This window comes from Macaca fascicularis, chromosome 18 (assembly GCF_037993035.2).
Source record: "Macaca fascicularis isolate 582-1 chromosome 18, T2T-MFA8v1.1".
NCBI lineage: Eukaryota > Metazoa > Chordata > Mammalia > Primates > Cercopithecidae > Macaca > Macaca fascicularis.
The window spans coordinates 14,927,163-14,949,127 of NC_088392.1; the positions used below are offsets into that span (position 1 = coordinate 14,927,163).

At 34.6% G+C, this 21,965-nt stretch overlaps 1 protein-coding gene across 4 annotated transcripts in view; it reads right to left on the reverse strand.

Annotated features, from left to right (window-relative positions):
• CDH7 (cadherin 7) overlaps nt 1–21,965 on the reverse strand; it is a 129,981-nt gene that overhangs the window by 23,355 nt on the left and 84,661 nt on the right. For all 4 annotated transcript variants that reach the window (XM_045378317.3, XM_005586498.5, XM_045378318.3 and 1 more), the window contains exons 7-9: nt 15,524–15,777; nt 1,594–1,730; nt 532–653 (exon numbers count right to left, since the gene is read on the reverse strand). In XM_045378317.3, coding sequence (XP_045234252.1) covers nt 532–653; nt 1,594–1,730; nt 15,524–15,777 — 513 coding nt within the window. The remainder of the gene's footprint in view (nt 1–531; nt 654–1,593; nt 1,731–15,523; nt 15,778–21,965) is intronic.

Consider the following 21,965-nt stretch of genomic DNA (forward strand, 5'->3'; position numbering starts at 1 on the left):
AATGTATTATTATGAACCCAATCTAAAAAAGGGCTCGGAAAAACAAATCATGTCCTTTTCTTAGTTCATGTTTGAATTCACTTTTGTGAACTTCAGAAATAAGCTGTTCCAATTGATTAGACATCCCGGGAAACATCACAAGACACTGAACAATAGATGAACAAACCAACCTGAGATTGAACTGCACTTAATTCTTAGAATTGTAAGACACTTAAACCTGGTTGTGTAAGGTGGAAACAGCCCAATCAGCGTACTATGCTATCTTTCTCCTAAAGGAGTCTAAGTTCTTAGCCATTTAACAGAGCTTTTACAACGTTTACCTTTTCTTCCTGAGGAATTTTCATCACCCCAATTAAGCTGGAATTTGAAGGTTCCTTTAATATTAGTTCATGCTACACATCAAAGTGTTAGTTTTGCTGAAACAAGCTGATTATGTTTTATCTTAAAGCTGGAAGAATTTCAAAGGCAACTGCTGCTGGATATTTTTTAAGAAACCACAAATTAGAAGCAAAGTGTTCTGAAGACTCTTACCTGCCCTGGCTGGGCATTTTCACAGACGGTGGTCTCATAGTCCATGGCAAATTCAGGGGCGTTATCATTGATGTCAAGAATAGTGATGGCCACATAGCCTCTTCCTACTTGAGATGGATTCTCTAATAAATAAGACAGTGTCTTATCATTTACGCTTTGCCCCTCTAAAGCACAATTCTAATAATAAAATGACTAAGCTGAGAATGAAATCTAGAATCATAATGCTGTATTACTTAAAAGGACCTATAGAAAATTGAAAATATGATCCAAATACACACTCACATACATTCATATGTATGTATATATGTATATATGAGTGTATATATATACACATATACATATATGTGTATACCCAAATATATACCTATACATGATTATATGTGTATTTGGATGTACATGTATATATATAAATGTATATTTATAGTCTATATGTGTACTTGTAGTTTTTTAGTCCCTGATGAGAAAATTGTTGAAAGAAGAATAAATGGTAAACCATGAATTTCAATATTCTTTGATGTTAGAACTCATATTTGCATGACTATACATTTGTATTATCAACACATGTATTATAAATGCATACATATTAAAATACACAATATATCATATACATATATACATGCAAATATGCATTCAATTTTCAATAGTTTTTATTACTTATTATTTTATTTTAGTTTTTATGAGGGACTAAACTTAGTTAATATCAGAATATTCAAATCCAGATGTCTTGGTTATAGATCAATGTACTCATTATTATAAGCTATTTCACTAACTCCATAACAGCATTAACATGATATATGAATTGTGATCAGAAAACAAGAAATCCTGTGAGGGCAATATAGGGCCATTGTTTTTTAGTCCTTGGTTTTCATAAATTTTGTAATTATTAGCATACAAAGACAGTGAAGATAAGTATATTTCACAACTTAGAAATTTGGTATTCTCAGGTTTTCATTCAATTCTTATAAGGAACTATTTTAATTAAGTTGAATTTACAACCTCATGACAATCGATTCTCCACTCACTGTCCTCCATCTTAATTTAGTTTTAAGCCTCACAACTTACGGCTCTCCATTGCAAGTACTGTGATATTGTGAACAGCATTTGTCTCTCGATCCAAAGACTTGGCAGTTGTGATGACCCCACTGTTGGCATCAATATTGAAGTATCTCTCCAAGTCTGTGTTTCTGTCAATTGAGTACCTAATTGAACATTGAAGAAAAGAAAAGCCTTCAACATGCATGTTTGATTATAATTTGCTAAAACTATTTCATTATTTATGTAGCTCATCACTAAATCCTACTGACTCTCTGATCTGTCATACTAATCACAGAAATGCATGCCTTGTTTAAAACTCTACCCACATATTAGATGGTTTATAACCTGTGTATCACTAATATATTTGCTTTTCTGTCAGACAGTACTAAATGAACACCACAGTGATCTTCACAATGGCTTTGAATATGCCATTAGAACTACAAGTTCATTATTACTACTATTATTATTTATTTATTTTTGATACAGGGTCTTGCTGTCACCCAGGCTGGGGTGGAGTGGATCACTGTAACCTCGAACTCCTGGGCTTAACGGATTCTCACACCTCAGCCTCCTGAGTAGCTAGGACTAGAGGCATGCAACACCATATTTGGCCATTTTATTATTATTATTATTATTATTATTATTATTATTATTATTATTTGTAGATGCAGGGTCTTGCTATGTTCCTCAGGCTGGTCCTGAATTCCTGGGCTCAAGTGACCCTTCTGTCTCAGACTCCTAATATGCTAGGATTATAGGCATGAGCCACCGTCCCTGGCTAAATTCATTATTATTATTATGACTCCTGTAAACCATTTACAATATATTTGGTAGCCCTGCTCACTATTATGGACCCTTCTAAAATGAAACATGTAAACATCTTGCCCATTTGTATATACTTAGTAACATCTTTTGTTCTGACAGCACCAACCTGTTATTAACCCTCTTTCTTTTCTTTTTTTTTTTTTTTTAAATCTTACTCAGTGGTCTTGACGAGGATTCTAAAGACATGTTTCAAAGTAGAACCCCTGAGATTGCATGGCTATTTTTGCATGTAAAAGCCTTTTCTCGAAATATCTGTAATCCAAATATTTTTTCAGCAGTGAAAAATTACTGCTCCACTTGTATTTTTGTCTATATTATTTGTTTTATACACAAAATTCACCCTCCCCTCATGATGATCATCTTCAGGTTCCTCTCACAGTCTTTCTGGTTGGGTGAGATGGCTCTCATTTAAAAACAAACAATTAAACAAACAAACGAACAAAAGAACAAACAGAAAAAAAAAGCATATACCCACTTTAGACATGATGATTAGTAACTGCTTCAACTACACTCATGATCCATTAAACATAATGGCCTTTCATGTTCTTCATCTTCTTGATTCCTGATTTGCTCCTTTACTCCAGTTGTCATGGATTCTTATGAACATACCCTTGACTTGTCAGCTCTAATATACGCATTACTGTTGGAAACTCTACTTCAAGCATACTCTCTGTTCACCACGTCCTACTCCAGCAATTCTCCATCCTGACAGGGATCTACAATTTATTGACACTAGCAACATTTTCTTAAAATCAGTTTGCCTTTATTTCCTCACATTTCTCTTACCAATTTATGTACTATGAGCCCTCATTATTAATACTCCTGTATATATGCCTATTACATCGTAATATATCAAACTTAGTGACATCAAACAATAATAATAATATATCTTATTTTGTTTGAGTCAGGAATTTCAAAGTGTGTTTGTAGGGCAGTTTTAGCTCTTAATCTCACAGAAGGTTGTAGTCAATGTTGGCTGGGTCAACCGTGATTTGATGATTTGACCGGGATTGGAGGATCCAGTTTCAAAGTGTCTTATTCACATTGATGGCATGTGCATGGCATGGATGGCGAGCTGGTGCTGCCAAATGGACTCCTCTTCACAGCACTGCCTGAGTGTCCTCATGGCAGGAGAGCCAGCTTCCCCCATTTTTTTCAATTTATCTGACAGTGTGTTTTTTCTTCTTTAATTTCTTAATATGATGAATTATATTGATGAACTTCTGAATATTAAACCAATCTTATGCTTCTGGGATAAACCCTACTTTATCATGGTGAATTATTCTTTTATATATTGCTTGATTGAGTTATCTAAATGTTCTGTGGAAAATATTTGCATGAAAGTCTTGATCAAAGTTTTCTTTTCTTGTACTACGTCTGCCTGGTTTGGTAGTAAGAATAAGGCTGTGTAAAAATGTTGGGATGCATTCCCTCTTCTTATATTTCCTGAACAATACTGTGTAGAATTGGTAATTCTTCTTTAAGTGTTTGGTAAAAATTTGTCACTGAAGTGATCTGGGCTCAAATATTTCCATTTTCAGAAAGTTTTTAACTAAAATTATAATTTATTTAATAGTTATGGGATTATTTAGGTTATCTATTTCATGTTGAGTTTTGAGAGTTAACACTTTTTGAATAATTGATCCATTTATTCCAAATTGCCCAATTTCATTGAAATTATAAACTTTATGTCAGTAGACTTGTTTATAGTATTTTCTTATTCTGTTTTTTATGTTTGCAGGGTCTGTAACATCTCCTCTTTTGTTCTTAATATTTATCATTTTTTCTGGGTTTTTTTTTTTTCCTTTTTCAGTGTTGGTAGAGGTTTATCAATATTTAGGTCTGTTCAAAAAAACAAGCATTTAATTTTATTGATTTCTGTATAATTTGTTTTGAAATGCATTGTTTTTTGCTCTTATATTTATTGTTTTATTTCTTCATCTTGCTTCGGATTTATTCTGCTAATGTTTTTCTAATTATTACTCCAGGACAGGGGACAGTAGAGGGAAAATAATGGTAAACTCATCACAGGTTTGGAGATACTTTGTAGTACCCTTCTTCACTAAACTACCTGCTAATATTTACTTTTCAGAGTTCTGATGGCTCCACTCTATCCAGGTTTCATAGCTGCATTTACTGTGAGATACAGGGTGGAATATGTTTACTTAGAACAGGATTATGTGTGTATCTATGTATACATATGTATATATACATGTACTTACATACTACATATATATATGTATGCAACCAATATAAATATATAAAATACACTTCTATATAAGTAATATCCAATGGCAATATGACAGCTGATATTAATGTTTGATAAGAGGATTGTAACTTAATGAGATTAGAACCCATACATTCATGCATCAATTGAGCCAATATTAAAGCCTGAATTGTTCTCTTTGTCAAATCTCTAAGTTAATAACTGAGATAATGTTTGAATATTCATGAAAAAATAAATGTCTAGATTCTTAAAAGCAAAAAGGCCTTGAACTTGACAGACATTGGTCTAAATGAATTCATGAAATTCCCCACAGGGCTAACGTCAATAACTAAAACACCTGCCTCTATTATCAATAGTCTCAAAGATCTTAGCATTAGAATAAAAAACATTAAAGTGGAGAATTTATTTAATATGCTAAATGTCTCCAACAACTATTTGCCTCACAGAAAACCACAAATAATTTAGGGATCTAGTTATAACCTAGGCCTTCTCTATCTGTTTTGAAAAAACGTGGGCCACAAAAGTTTCTATCATTCAAATATTTATCATTTCTGAATTATAAATTCTGCAGCTTCCCCTATAGATATATTTATTTATTTATTTAGACAAAATCTACTCTGTAGCCCAGGCTGGAGTACAGTGGTGCAACCATGAGCTCACTACAGCCTCAACCTCTCAGGCTCAAGTGATCCTCCCATCTCAGCCTCCCAAGGAGCAAGGTCTACACACGTGGGCCATGTGCCAAGCTAATTTTTGTATTTTTTTTAGAGACACGGTCTCATTATGCCTCCAGGGCTGGTCCCTAACTCCTAGGCTCAAGCAATTCTCCTGCCTCAGCCTCTCAAAGTATTAGGATTACAGGCTTGAACCACACACCACGTCTGGCCCCCCTTCTAAATTGTGTGTATTTGTTAATAACTATAATTCCCACTTAGATCTCACTAAATAGGTAATTTATGATGTTATAATTTCCTTATGTCTTCCATTTATTCATTTATGCATTTGGCAATTATTCTTGAGCACCTGCAAGTGACATACTATTTCAGGAAATACATTACATAAACAATTTTTTTAAACTTGCAACTGAAATAATAAATATTGAGGAAGAAACTAAGAAGTTGTTATGAAGGAGGTCAGGGTATGTTTGCAGAAAGGTATTGACTTGAGAAGACATGGGATGCTTTGGCAAAGATGAGGTTTAGACTGACAATCCAGAACAGTCCTGTTGGTTATTACATTTCTTAATGACAAGGACTTGGGATCACCTAGTACTAAAGGGGTTTCCTATTTCTACCAGTCCCTCTAGACATGCAAAAACCTTAAGTTGTTGTATAAAGCATTAGCTAATGCATAAAGTTGCTTGAGAAAAAAAAATCCTTAGGTAAGAAAAATAAAGAAAATACAGATACTTTTTAGAATGAGAAGTGTAAAATATCTCTGCCTTAGTAATGTGGGAGGGCTGATTGAGTCAAGAGAAGAAAGGCCCTAAAAGAAGTCTGAGAGGACACACTATTTGATGTTGTGGATTGACTGGCCCAGGGACTTGAGAAATGCAGTTGCCTGAGTTCATTGGAGGCTGAACTAGAAGTGTGAGGATAGGGGATTTCCTAATCATGAACCACCACCAACTACAGTGCAACTTCTGACGCCATTAGTGGTGTGTGGACTTAGAACAATCTCTCTAGCTTCTGCAAAATACAGCCTAAAATACTTGGCTACCTTTAGCGTATGTTGGAGTGAACAATTAGAGAGATCACTTCCATATTTTTGCTGCAACAGCAGTTAAGCCTCTGCCCCATCCACTTACTATGCTGACAGCTCTGTATCTCAATATCCAGTCTCAAACTAGTTCCTGAGATTTGTGTACACTGCTTTATAGATGCCTGTACCATCACTAATACAATCTCGATATATTTATGAGCAAATTTATCAACCTTTTCCCCAAATTACCCCACCTTCTGAACTTTTCTCTTTGCAGGATGTAATATTTAAAATGTAGTTTACCTTCTTTCCTTAATTCTCAAACAAATATGTAAAGTCATATAGTGGCAGAAACTTCCATTTGCATACCTAATAATTATATTTCTCTTACGTCCTGTTAAGAGAACTGTGCTTTTGTTAGAGTCAGCCATACGTCCAGCTGAAAAACTATATTTGCTAGCCTCCCTTGTAGATGTGGTGTCTTTTTATTTAAGTTTTGGGAAATGAAGTACAAAATACATTTTTAGCCTACAGCCTAATTGAAAAACTCCTTAAAGCATGAGTGATAGTTGTTAATTTATCTGGTATTTGATTTCTGCCCTTCCCCTTTCTCTCACCTGAGGGATAAACACAATGGAAGAGATCCAGAAGCCATATTGTAAATAAGCGGTGACAAGTGCTGAAAAAATGAAGCCAAGGCTCTTGATGGCATTATACTGCCAAGGTGTCAGTCCTTGAGAGCATAGCTCCAGACTTCTCATTAGTATGTCATTAGTGTTAAGCTTTGCTGCTACTAGCCAAGCACAATTTCTAACTAACGCAAGCATATGTTATGATTGAGGTTATTTCAGTACTGGACTCTAAAATTTCACAGTTGGGGGTTGGATCCAAGATTTAGAATCATGACTATTTGAACCAGTTTTCCAGCATACTATGTTGCATATACATTAATTGTAGTTTCAGCCACCTACATCTCTATAATTCAGCTTCTATTTGTTTTTATCCCCCTCTGCTTTCCTATCTAAACTCAAAACCAGTCAAACTGATGTATTAATTGGTGAACAAATATATACCACACACATCTCCAATTCTGTGCCTTTTCTCATGTTGGTCATTCTGTATCCCTGTTTTTCTTCCTTTCCAATTATTTCAGTCCTGCTATTCCTTGAAGACAAACTAGTAGCATTAAAGCAGCATGCCTTTCCAATTACATCAGAAGTCATGCTTTTTAAAGAAAACCTGCAGGGTGCGTGATCCATGGAGTTTACCGAATGTTCCTTGTGCTACACCACCAGGAACCAAAGACTGAGGATTAAGGGACAGTGTTTCTGGCCATGACCCTGTCACTAACCTACTGTACTAATTGGGGCTTTTCATCTGTGCTTTTTCTGTTTCTTCATTTGTTCAATGAGAAAGGTTTACAAGATTAATTATCATTTTCAGATCTAACACTGAATTTTTTTAAATGAGTTTTCATGTGAGATCTCTTCTACAGCCACATAACAAGAAGGTTTCTGCGAAAGACCGTATCTCATACATCCGTGTGTCTTCAGTGTTTGAACATCTGTTACAAGATGAATTCCCTAATAAATACCGGTGATTATCCTGCAGCTATTTGATAAGCTAAAGAGATCAATTAAAATGTTCTTCTTTATATTCACAGGTAGCATTCTTATCACCAGCTATTAATTTGCATATCAGTGTTCGCAAACAAAAAGTGGGGGTGAGTGAGCTAGATTAACACAAATATATCATCAGTACTCCCAAAGTGGCAAAAGATAATGTAATAAAAAAGCATCAGCAAGTTTAATCAATTGAAATAGATGAATAATTTGAATTGAAAATTTAATCTACCATAAAGTTTGTCAGTATGCGTGTGGGCATTTGCGTGTGTCTATGTGGATTGCTGTAAGGATCGTACAGGTTTGATATAGACCTCGCTAAAATCCTGGAACCATATTTTCTAACTATGTGGCCAGGGATGTATTTATTTCTAAGAACATAGTAATAATAATGCTTGCCTCTTAGGAATTTAATGATAAGTAAACTTCAAAATAAACTATTGAGGCCGGGCCCTGTGGCTCACACCTATAATCCCAGCATTTTGGGAGGCCGAGGTGGGTGGAATGCTTGAATTCAGGAGTTAGAGACCAGCCTAGGCAACATGGCAAAGCCCCAGCTCTACAAAAAATTAGTTGGCTGTGGTGGTATGTGCCTGTTGTCCTAGCTGCTGGGGAGGCTGAAATGGGAGGATCACCAGAGCCCAGAAGGCGGAAGTTGCAGTGAGCCATGATTGTGTCATTGTAATCCAGCCTGGGCAATAGAGTGAAGACTTGTTTCAAAAAAAAAAAAAGAATAAAAATGAACTATTGATTTCTGAACTTAATGATAGCAGACACCTTGCTCACCCCTCTTCTGACTATGTCAACACAATTTTCCTTTAGGATTTTAAACTTTTTCAAATCTCATATGCAATCTTCATGGCACTCAAGATGTCCAAAACGTTTTGGAGAAGAGACGGCCACATATATCAATATATGCAAAAAAACAAAAACAAAAACAAAACCTCTGCAGCAAATGTGAATCTTAAACAGAGAGCTGCAAGAAAAGAGTTGCAGCTGATTCATCACAGTTGCCACATTCTGAAGAGCCTGCTACAAGTATTTACAGAGGAACCCTACTCCTCCTTTTCTGAAGATTGGTCATTCAACTTTTTCCTTTGATTCTTTGAGCTATACCCAATTATTCCAATAAACTTCTCTTTTTTTAATTAACCATGGCCAATTTCTGTTGATTATGGTTAAAGAATGTTGAGAGGACAGTACATGATAAAAAGTAATATTCCCTAACTTTTTAACCCCATGAATAATTCTCTACCATTTACACCAAGAACATTGAATTTTTGTATTCCTTTATTAATGTGACTTTTCATTAAGTATTTTATTTAATAAATTATACATTATATTTTTAATATACGTGTGTGTGTGTGTGTGTGTGTGTGTGTGTGTGTGTGTGTGTGTGGCAGGGCATCACTGTGTCACTGAGGCTGGAGTGCAGTGGCATCATCTCAGTTCACTGCACCCTCCACCTCCTGATTTCAAGAGATTCTTCTGCCTCAGCCTCCCAAGTAGCTGGGATTACAGGCATGCACCACTACACCTGGGTAATTTTTGTGTTTTTTGTAAGGACAGGGCTTCACCACATGGGCCAGGCTGGTCTCAAACTCCTGGCTTCAAATGATCCACCCGCTGTGGCCTCCCAAAACGCTGAAATTACAGATGTGAGCCACCGTGCCCAGCCCTCAATAAGTATTTTAGATATGAAAAATACTGTAAGAAACAAATCAGAACAAATGTAATTTTCAATGAATTTATTTTACCTGGAGTCTTCCAAAAAGGTAACTAAGAAAGGCTTTGCTGACAGCAGAGCTTTGTAATTCTACAGCAGTATAATAAAACATGAAAAAACGGCCGGGGTGGTGGCTTATACCTGTAATCCCAGCACTTTGGGAGGCTGAGGCAGGTGGATCACCTGAGGTCAGGAGTTCGAGGCAAGCCTGGCCAACATGGCGGGACCCTGTCTCTATTAAAAATACAAAAATTAGCCAGGCATGGTGGCGGATGCCTGTAATGCCAGCTACTTGGGAGGCAGGGGCAGAAGAATTGCTTGAACTTGGGAGGAGGAAGTTGCAGTGAACAAAGATTGCACCACTGCACTCCAGCTGGGCAAAAGGAAAGAGAAAGAGAAGAGAGAAGAGAGAGGAGAGGAGAGAAGAGGAGAGGAGAGGAGAGGAGAGGAGAGGAGAGGAGAGGAGAGGAGAGGAGAGGAGAGGAGAGGAGAGGAGAGGAGAGGGGAGGGGAGGGGAGGAAAAGGGGAGGGGAGGGGAGGTGAGGGGAGGGGAGAGGAGGGGAGAGGAGAGGAGAGGAGAAAAAGATGGCTCAAATAAATTAGGCATTTCCTAGAAACTTTAACTCTACAAAAATTATCTCTGGATAGTAAGTACACTACTCTAACACTTTATGTTTTCACCAGACATGAACATATACTCTCTTTTTCCATTTTTAGTGGTAGTTATGCTAAAATGAGCAGCATTTGAAATAGAGTACAGCTTATAGTCTTCTCACAGATTTAATATCTGCTACTTTTTAAGTTAATCAGTTTTACTGCTGCTATTATTTTTCTGTATGTTATGTTATCAGCTTGCTAATTTTCTTAGAATAAAATAGATATTCACAAATAATTTAGATTTCATATGTGCACATAAATGCATTAATACAAGCTACTCAAAAAATACACATTGAATTATTCAAATACTTCAAATATGTTCACACTAGTCACAAAAAGGAATTTCTGATATACTATTACCAGTTTTTATGTGAGGGTATACAATACCAGGAATGCTGAAAAAGCCCACAGGTAAATATTATCCAAGAATCCTTTAACATAAATATAAACATATTTCTATAATTAGATTATTAGAAATGCTTAAAATGATGCCTAGTACTTTTTCTTTTCCTATATTCATATCTGATCTTATTTGTAATAATATCATGTTCCATTTCATTGGTCATTTTTAGCATAGGAACTTTGGGTTTGCTGTGATGCCTGCAGAAATGAATTTGCTTATTTCATAATTTAGTACTAGGCTTTTAAGATATAACCAAATAAAACATAAATGTATTTTGCATGATGTTTTCTTGGCTTGTCCAAATCTTGCCATCCCTTGAAGCCCTACTTACTCTACCTCTCCTTCACGTGAAATCTCACAGCCTGAACTTGGAGTGCTGATTATTTATCTTACAGTTTGCCATATTACAGTGCTGGCATATTTTTCCCCATATTGTTTAACTTTTATGAGATCTTATTACTTCATCCAGATTATAAATTCCTTGAGGTCAGAGGAAATGTTTTATTTATCTTTGTTTTCTCATTAGCATTTCCCCAGTGCCTTGCATAACACAGGTTTTTAACGAATGCCTGTTCCGTCATTGATCAGTCTGCCAATGCTGACATGAAAAATGAGTCAAATCCTCTAGACTTTAGGGTGTTCTTACAGCTTTTACCATCTTGGATGAGAATCAAAGAAGTGAAGTTTCTATCATTCAGAAACATGACCAGAATCAACAGACCACAATCTGTCCTTCCAAGTTCAAGAGATAAAGCCCAATATTGAGTACTTAGGGCCAAAATACATGATGTGATAAACAGCTACTTATCAAATAACAAGCCAGAAACATGCTTGCCCTCAATTACCCATTTTTCCTAAAAAAAAAAAAAAAAAATTTCCTCTAAGTATTCTCAAGTATCAACTAACTTCCACCCTTGGCTTTAACTGCAATTTTGGTTTACACATGGTTTTATTTCCACATATCACCCCCTGCCACAAAAGGACAGTACAGTGTACATGAAATAGTGGTTTACTGGACTTTCGGCTTAATCTTTCCATCTATGACAACTACACTTGTGAACATCAAAATGCTCAGGTTCCAATAGTCATGTAGGTGCCCCAGTCTTTTTTTAAGGAAAAAGCAGATTCACAGAGAAGAGTTATGCATAACCTTTGGTTGGTACTTCAGTAAAGTAGGTAGACATTTTAAAATGCTGTGCAAAGCAGGGATCATGTAAGAAGACAATATCAACTTTGCCTTGTGGGGGGCAACTAAATATATATTTTCTAGAATTTTAACTTATTGCCTCAAATATCAGAAAATATTACAAACATAAATGACATATGCTAAATTTCAGTATTATACAACAAAGAATGTCAATAAATTCAAAACTAATCATCCTATTGGCTATACTGTTTTACAAGTCAAACCCTACTGGTCTAATTTTAAACAATTACAACAAAACAAAAAATGCTTTTTCATTCCTCAAAGAACTACAATATTGCTAAAGGTGTAACGCACAAAGCTCACAATTGTTAAGGCTCCTCATGCCCCATCTCAATCTGGAGATTCACTTTTCCTAGTACCTCAGAAAACTGTGCTATTTATTCATCCATTAACATATGTTTTATTATGTTAAACATATATTGTGAGACAGGATTTACATTTTGATAGTTATTGGAGTGCCTAATGCAAATACGTGTTTATATTCATCAAAAAGCCCTACAATATGTTATATCTTTTGGAATATGTGTGAGTACAAGACAACCTGCAATATAGATTGCCAATATGGTTGCGTATAAAATGCTATGTCTCTTTTACTGACTTCATTAATCTCAGAATTAAAATGGCATGAAAACACAATAACCTATAATAATAGCAATACATAATGATAATACATGGTAATATTTAAGTCATGATTCACAGTTTAAAAGCTTCATTTACTTTCTCTCTCTTAGTCAATCATCAGAAAATCCTGGGATAAAGCATCAGTTACTTTTCCTTTTTGCTGGCTAATACAAAAACATAGGAAGCAAGGTGACATCTCCTAGGTCATTCCACAAACAGCAGTGCTGGGAAGGAAACCAGTCTTCAAGAGAATGTATGAGAGTAATGCAGACTCAACAAATTATAAAATAAAGAGACTGACCTCTTAAGGGATATTATATTAAAGGATAGAGGAAGAGAAGTATGAGAAAGACAAATGCAGAAAAAAAAAGGTGCAAATAATTGTGCTGACCTTATGAAAATCATGTAAAAACTTTCAAGTATGTAAGTATTAAATGTGACTCAAGAAATTAATTCTACAAATGCAAAAGAAATATCCATATATTCAAAATAAAATTTTAATTCACTGGGGACAAAGTCTGTCTATTTCTCTATTTGTGAGATAACAATGTAAGCTAATACTAACTTGAACTTTCAGGTCACTGTCATTACTCTTAAGGAAATGAAAGTGGGGTAAAAAATATGGTGCTGGGTAGGTACTCTTTCACTGATAAAGACCACAGAGATTTTTACTTCCAAAATCAGAAGTTCAGCCTTTGACCTCTGTGCTTCAGAGAACAGACCTGGAGCTCGCTTCATCTCTCTCTAGTCACTACTTGCTCTTTCTCAAGTCACCTTCCACTTGGGCCCTCTATTCCTTCTTCTTCTTCAAATTACTATACAATAATATTGACATTTTTTTCAACAAAAATACTATAAAAAGTAAAATATTTTCTATGAAAGGCTTCAACAGAATGACAACAAGGGACTGGGTAATAGAAGAATTTGAACAGGATAAAAATATCAATGCAATCAATGAAAATATTCTTAAATCCTTTCATTTTACTCATTCATTTATTTATTTTAGAGACAGGGGTCTCACTATGTTGTCCAGGCTGGAGTGCAATGGTTACTTACAAGTGCAATTGTAGCTTACTGCAATCTAGAACTCCTGGTCTCAAGTGATCCTCCTGTTTCAGCCTCCCAAGTAGCTAGAACTACAGGCATTTGTCATCCCACCTGGCTCCATCATTCATTTTAGTAGTAAATTATAATATATATTAATGTCTTTCTGTCTCCATATCTCCAACTTTATGAAAGCATGTCTCTCTTTCCATTAAATTAAATGATTCAAGCAAAAACCAAATTGTCCTAAGCAGCTAATCTATGCCAGTAATTGTGCTGTGGTTGATTGTTCATGAGGGCAAGAGATTTAAGGTTTCACTAAGAGATGGAATGCTATAACAAAACTCACACTCATGTTTGCCCAAATTAATATAACTTGGTATGTGGGGCTGAACTGCAGTCAGGAAATTTTCTTGACCATGAAGGCAGGGCAATTACAGAGAAGAGGGGAAGGCTTATTCTATCTGCTATATTTGTGATTCATAAATATTCTTGTGCACAGATTATATTCTCAGAAATGGTCTATTATCACCACATTAAAAACAGTATAATCATCAATACATTCTGAAATTGCTGTCTAGATAAGGACATAATATGTATGATTTCATTTTTTAAATAACTATTGTTCTATACCAATCCTTTACACGGTTTTATATATATGTGTATGTGTGTGTATATATATGTGTATATATACATGTATATATACATATATACACACACATATATAGATATATATACACATATATACACACACATATATACATACATATATGTATATATACTACTTTAAAATATATGTGTGTGTGTATAAATGTATATAATCACTTTATTAGTTTAGAAAGAAATATTATGGGCTTTTTTAAACCAAGAAATATTAAGTAATTTTCATGATAATTTAGAGTCAAAGTCCAGACTTATCTCAAAAGTTAGCTGAAAAGCACTTACCATTGTTAAATATTATTTAAATCTAAAAATCTGTAGATAGCTTATAATTGAACATATCTGAATATAAAATAATCATTGTGTTTTCTTTTTCTTTTTTTACCTTATAGTCTTTGTAATCAAAATCAAACCTTTATGTTGAAAAGTGAAGTATTTTACTTACAAACCCAAATAAGACATATAATACAATAGACATTTTATTTCAATTATATTCTATTTTTTATAATGTTAACTTAAATAAGTCTCACAGAAACACAGAAACACATGTATACACACAAAAACACATGTAGATCTCAGATTATAAATTATAGCTAAAAAGTGCAAAATGTAAGGCTGACATATTTTGAAATGCTTACATATCACCATTGTGTCAGTATTAAAGATATTATCTGGCTATAACAGTGTCTAGCCTTGATACAAGACTACTGAAAGGATATTCTTAATAGTCTTTACATGTGGATAGTTTTTTTTTAATTTTTTAAGTGGAAATATTAAACTGAACAAATATATACTGTTCAAGTAGACCAATATCAATAAAATGATTTGTTTTCAAATTAGTCCCTAATTTGAATTGCTGATACAATTATTTTTCTAACATATGCACATATCCTACAACTAAAACATGCACCACTTCATTTTTGAACATGCTTTGCTTTAAAATAGGTTCAGGATAATTATTTGAATAGAAACATAAGCTATGGCTTGTAGATAATAATGGATGCCTAAAAATATGGCTCAATGATAATGGCCTTGATAATCAGATGACGATTTTGAGTTAGTAAAATGTATGTTTCTAATCCTGTTTTACCTCTGCTGTTATAACTCTCTCTCTCTGTGTGTATATATATATATATATATATATATATATATATATAGTTTTTTATTTGTTATGAACAAAGAAGCATCATAGCATAAAACAAGAGCTGTGAATAAAGATGCACTGTTTGTAAAACCATAGAAAAGGAGAGCAATGACTTTTTACCTCACAGGGCTATTGGAAGAATCTGGGTCATGAGCTGCTACAGTACCAATGATATTCCCAACCTGGGTAGCTTCTGACACCTCCATAGGGTACAAGGGTGAAGAGAACACAGGGGGCTCATCCACATCTTCCACAATTATCTTCACGGTTGTTGTGTCGCTGAATGGACCCAAGCTTAGAAAGCGGGGGTCGGCATCTTTATTTGCAGCTTCTATCCGTAGTGTGTAACTTGTTTTGGCTTCAAAATCCAGTTCCTGTAAAGAAAGTCATTAGGAAAATTAAATTACCAGTTAAATAGTCAGCAAAGCAGAGCCTTTTCATTTATGAAAGTCAATAAGCACAGGAAAGACTGTGTCATGTAAATGCACCATCAGCATTCAAAAATAATAAATAACAATGCCAATCAGAATTCTTGCTGCTTTCCTGGCTCACAAACAATGGTTAGTGCTTCTGAATCAACTTCATCCACTCTGCTGCTATACGCTGCATGAACAGACAGATATCAGTCTTTGGAATATTATTTGAAAGAAAAACGGGTCAAATTTATGTTTTTCCAACAGGGACTTTCAATGTAATATTCTTCCACCATGTGATTTAACTGTACTACCCAGGGTGTACTTTAAAAATTAAGAAAAACATCACTTTCTATTGAATTTCTCATTTAAAGGTCAGTGATTTTGGGGACTACATTAGGATTCTGAGTTTTCAGGGCACTCAAAGTGTGGTTGCAGGGGCAAGTGTGCCATCCTGAGGTTGTTCAGTCTGCAAACATGGCCAGTTCTTCTCCATGAAGCACCCATCATGTCTACCTTCACTATTCCTCCATCAAAATATACTAGATTATTGGGGGAACCAGGCCCCAATATTTCAATGTAGGTTCTTTCTATTTTCCCTAAGTGTCAGCCAATCTGAGAAATAAAGAGAAAGAGTACAAAGAGAGAAATTTTACAGCTGGGCCTTTGGGGGTGTCATCACATATTGGTAGGACCGTGATGATGACCTTGAGCCGTAAAACCAGCAAGTTTTTATTAGGGATTTTAAAAGGGGAGGGGGTGTATGAACAGGCAGTAGGTCACAAGGAATCACATGCTTCAAAGGGCAATAAAGATCACAAGGCCAGACAAAATTAGAATTACTGATGACGGTCTCTGTCCCACTGTGCAGGCATTGTCTTGATAAACATCTTAACAGGAAACAGGGTTGGAAAGCAGACAAACCGATCAGACTAGAATTTACCAGGCTGGAATTTCCCAATCCTAATAAGCCTGAGGGTACTGCAGGAGACCAGTGTGTATTTCAGTTGTTATCTCAACCGCATAAGACAGACAATCCGTCTATAGACCTACCTCCAGGAATGCATTCCTTTCCCAGAGTCTCAATTATTAATATTCATTGCTGGGAAAATAATTCAGTGATATTTCTTCTACTTACACATCTGTCTATAGGCTCTCTGCAAGAAGAAAAATATGGCTCTATTCTGCTTGACCCTGTAGGCAGTCAGACCTTACAGTTATCTTCCCTCATTGCCTGAAAATCGCTGTTGTTCTGTTCTTTTTCAGAGTGCACTGATTTCATATTGTTCAAACACACATATTTTACAATCAGTTTGTACAATAGTGGTCCTGAGGTGATGTACATTCTCAGTGTATGAAGATAACAGGATTATGAGATTAAAGTAAAGACAGGCATAAGAAATTATAAGAGTACTGACTGGGGAAGTGATAAGTGTCCATGAAATCTCCACAATTTGTGTTCTTCTGCCTCAGCTCCAGCCTTGGGGTCTCCGTTCGAGGTCCCTGACTTCCCACAACACTAGATCTCTATTTTAGGAGGTTAACAGTTATATCTCAGAATCTTTACACTGTATCTAATTTTCCAACAGGATTTACATGCTACAATTTTCCTAAAAATTAGTGACCAACTCAAACCACATGAGAGCTGAAAAAGGTTATAAGGACAATTAAACCAGTTGCACTAGCACAACATCATCTTTGAAAAATAAAAATCATACGCACAACATGTAGACGTTGTTTGGTACAATAACATGCTCCTTTTTCTTCAGTGGATACAGAAAGTAACAGCTTTTTATGACTTTTAATTTCAGTCTCACCACTGCAAAACTGTCTCCAAATTCTTTTTACATTTAATGATGTAAAACAAAAAGAATTAAAAAGTTAAAAAAAACTGCATAGGAATACTGCAAAATATAATACATATTTACTTAGTTGTCAGTATATAAAAATAAAACATTATGAAATGTGAGCTAATATGTAATACTGAGAATTGTAATTCTAATTCATTCACTATATGTTTGGGTGTACATATGTGTATATATGCAGGCACACATTTATTCCAACTTAACCCACAAAGGATGTGATAACCAAAATAAATAAAACAATATAGCTACATAAGTATAAAATAGGTATAAAATAGGATATATATACACATACTGTATTGTGTATCATATACCCCATACTGTGAACAGTGCATATTCACTTTGTTACATAAAATATAACACATATATACACACATGTACACATTTTATATATAAAAATATATGTATACACATTACATATATATACACATATATGTGTGTACATATATATACATAAGAATATATACATATATATGTATGTTTGCACACAAATATTAAAGAGATCCCATGGTTTATCTCTCAATAAGAAAAATGAAAAAAAAAAGTGTATAAATCAATACAGAAAATAGGCTTACAGTATCTAGACCAGACTGTACTTACTAAAATGCTTATTTAACATCTGTCTTAGCCACTAGATTTGAAGCCCTGACCATTTTGTTCATCACTATTACTCCCAGTACCTAAAATGCTTTTGATACATAGGGGAGTCTTAATACATTCTTGAGCCTCCTTTTCTTGAATTAACACAACAACAACAACAAAAATTAGAACACAGATATTCAAGTACAAGAGGCTGAAAATTAAACTATATATCTGACCCAAAGAATCCTGCTGGTCAAAGTGAGAGACAAGGGAAGAAATACAGTCAGGTATATTGTTTTTCTTGAGCACAAAAACACTTTATAGAATTGCTCCAGAATGAAAAAGTTTTAATTCTTATCTAAGGTTTTACATAAAAATGTTGGGGCACATGGAAAATACTGCCATAACAACATTGTATTAACAAACTCAGTAATATTTTTATGAGGCTAACTTTTTTGGTTTTTTATTATTTAAGAGTTGGTTTTGTCCAATGGTGTTCAAACAAAGGTGAGAATCAGAACCTACCAGAGACCCTTCTATATTATGTGTGGCCCCTTCCAAGGGATTTTGATTCAGCAGGTGCAGGATGAGGCACAGGCAGATATATTTTTAGAAGGCTCATCAGGTGATTCTGATGCAAATTTTCTCTTAAGAAACCTGACCTATTCATTAAAATTTTCTTGGGCCTATATATAAATTCCAACCTTTATTTTGGGGACACTTCTCAGAAGCATTCTCATTTACCTAAAAGCATCTACTGAGAAATCAAAACATACTTGTAAATAGTTTGGATAATAATCTCAGTTTGTCCTTATATTCTTTATAAAAATTACTAACTATAAGAGAAAACTTATTTTCAAATATGATGTGTCTGTATGTAAAAGAATATGCTTAGAAATCCCATTTGTCAGCTCCTTTCAAATCAATGCAAAACCACAACTTTATTTATTCAGGTTTTCACATTAGCAAAAGGCATACCAAGTATTTCTGTATTCAAGTAAAAGTTTGTCTCCCTTATGAAAGAATAATTTAAAATTTACTGCAGAAATGAATGCAATTTTTTATAGCAACTTATTTTTTTAAATGTGTCTAAAAGGCAGTAACATGAGGTATAGACATCTGGATGCTAAAAAGTCATGATGAAACACAGTATTATGCATGATGATTGGTTGCCTAAAAGCTATTATGAAAATAAAGCAATAAAAGAATTCATGTGAAAGTCTATGAATCAAGATTACAGACAAAAGGAATTGCTTCACAAAATTATTTTCAGAGCACATCAGAATATGCCAGGATCTAGTTTTCAAAGAGGGGAACAGTGTGATGAATAAGACTGTTAAGCATTTGAATAAAAAATAAAGTTTTACAGTAAAATTTACTTTTTATTTGATTTCTCATTGTTGATTTCTAGATAAGTAATATAGTCCATAACGATTATAATTAATTATTAAGATTATACTTGAAAAATAACAACAATTGAGAAAAGACACTAAAGAAGGAAATAGAAAAAAAAGTAATTTCTAAATAAATTATCTCAATGTTTGAAAGTACATTGTATTAGTTCGTTTACTCGCTGCTGATAAAGACACACCCGAGATTGGGCAATTTACAAAAGAAAGAGGTTTAATGGACTCACAGTTCCACGTGGCTGGGGAGGTCTCACAACCATGACAGAAGGTGAAAGGCACATCTCACGTGGTGGCAGGCAAGAGAAGAAGAGCTTGTGCAGTGAAACTTCCCCTTATAAAACCACCAGATCTCATGAGACATATTCACTACCACAAGAGCAGTATGGGGGAAAACTGCCTCCAAGATTCAATTATCTACCACTGGTTCCTTCCCACAACACATGAAAATCATAGGAGCTACAATTGAAGATGAGATTTGGGTGGGGACACAGCCAAACATATCATACGTATAAGTGGATACTTACATAATTGGAAATTTAACCAGGATTAAAAAAAAAAAAAGCTTCTTCTCTCTTTTAGCGTCTCTAGCATTCCCAGAATGACTCTGTGGCTTCACCACTTCAAGTCTGGAATCAAATAAGGGACATACAGACCGGTAGATACTTTTTGAGTGACATCTGTGTTAGAGACACTAAAGAAAGAAGCAGTTTTTTTGTTGTATTAGTTTCCAAAGTACAAAAGTAGTCTTTAAATTTATAATTAATTTTAAATTTATAATTAAATTTACAATTAAATTAGGATTAAATAAAAAGAATTAAAAAGATTAAATAAAAAGAATTCTGTGTAAGGCAAGGGTCTGCAAACTTTTTTGTGAAGTGTAAGTATTAGTGACTATTAGCCTTTGCAGGGCATACATTGTCTGCCATATGAAAACGAATAAATATGATTGTTTTCAAATAGTAATTTTTTGATAGTTAACTCAGATTTTAAATTCTATATGGCTTTCATGTATCATGACACAGTTTTCTTGTTTTGAGATGTTCCAACCATTTAAAAATATAAAACCATCTTTATCTCCTGGGCTGGATAAAAGGAGCCCAGTCTCTCATCTAAGGAGCCCAATATGGTAAGGCTAACATTACAAGTGATCAGCATCCCGTACACTTTCTCTCTTCTAGTATATATCACCTGCTGCTCCTTCTTTCTCAGATGATTCAAAAATTGTATTTATTTCTCACATAACTTAGTCATTCCTCTCAGATAAATCTTTTAGAGACTATCACCTTCTTAATACTCATTTCCATAATCCCCTTACCTATGTAATAAAACTTTTTTTATATTAAGAGCTAACTACAAAGAGTTGTACACACACACATCTTTAACATGCATTTAAAAAAATGTAAGATTAGTGTTTCTTTTGCATTTTATATTTGTGTCCGCCCCCGTTCAAATCCCAAGGTGATGCTATTAGGTGGTGGGACTTGTGGGATTTAATTAGGTTTTGAGTGTGGATCCCTCATGAATGGTATTGGTGCCCTTATAAATGGGACCTCAGAGAGCTCCCTCACCCTTTCTGCTGTGAGAGGACACAGGATATGGCTGTGTATGAACCAGAAAGAGGGCCCTCATCAGACACCAAATCTTGACTTTGGACTTCTCAGCCTCCATAACTGTGAGAAATAAATATTTGCTGTTTAAACATCCAGCGTATATTTCTGTTATAGTAGCCCAAACAGACTAAGACAATATTATTAATACACATGAAAAGTAAAGAGCAAAGAGTTCTAGTGAAAGTCCAGAAAGCCCATGTTTAAAGAGCACAGATACTACATGAACTCACGGTCATGTATATCCATCACACTGTATAATGTTATCCTGCATAAGCCCTTGTTGACCTCACCAACTTCATGAGGTTTTTGTAAATTATTGAGAAATAAATAGCACCTAGAACAGTGACTGACACAAAATAATCACTGTATAAATATGTGCTGTATTACTATTATGCTGTTATTAGAAGCATTATTTCCTGCTAGATAATAAGCAAATGGAAAGTAAAGAGTATATGTTTCTCATCTTTGTTCCGCTCTGGCACCTACGTTGTTTGTCTTTGGAAAATCTATTGTTGGATTAAAAAATATGACTATCACAAATAGTGGAGTCTCAAAGTTTCCCCTGCCACTTGTAGTCTTTTCAATATTAAAACAAGTTAATTACTGAATTCATTTAATAAAATCATTGCACTTTATTTTTCTTCATTAATATAGCTTTGCTTCTGGTTTATAGCCAAATATATACT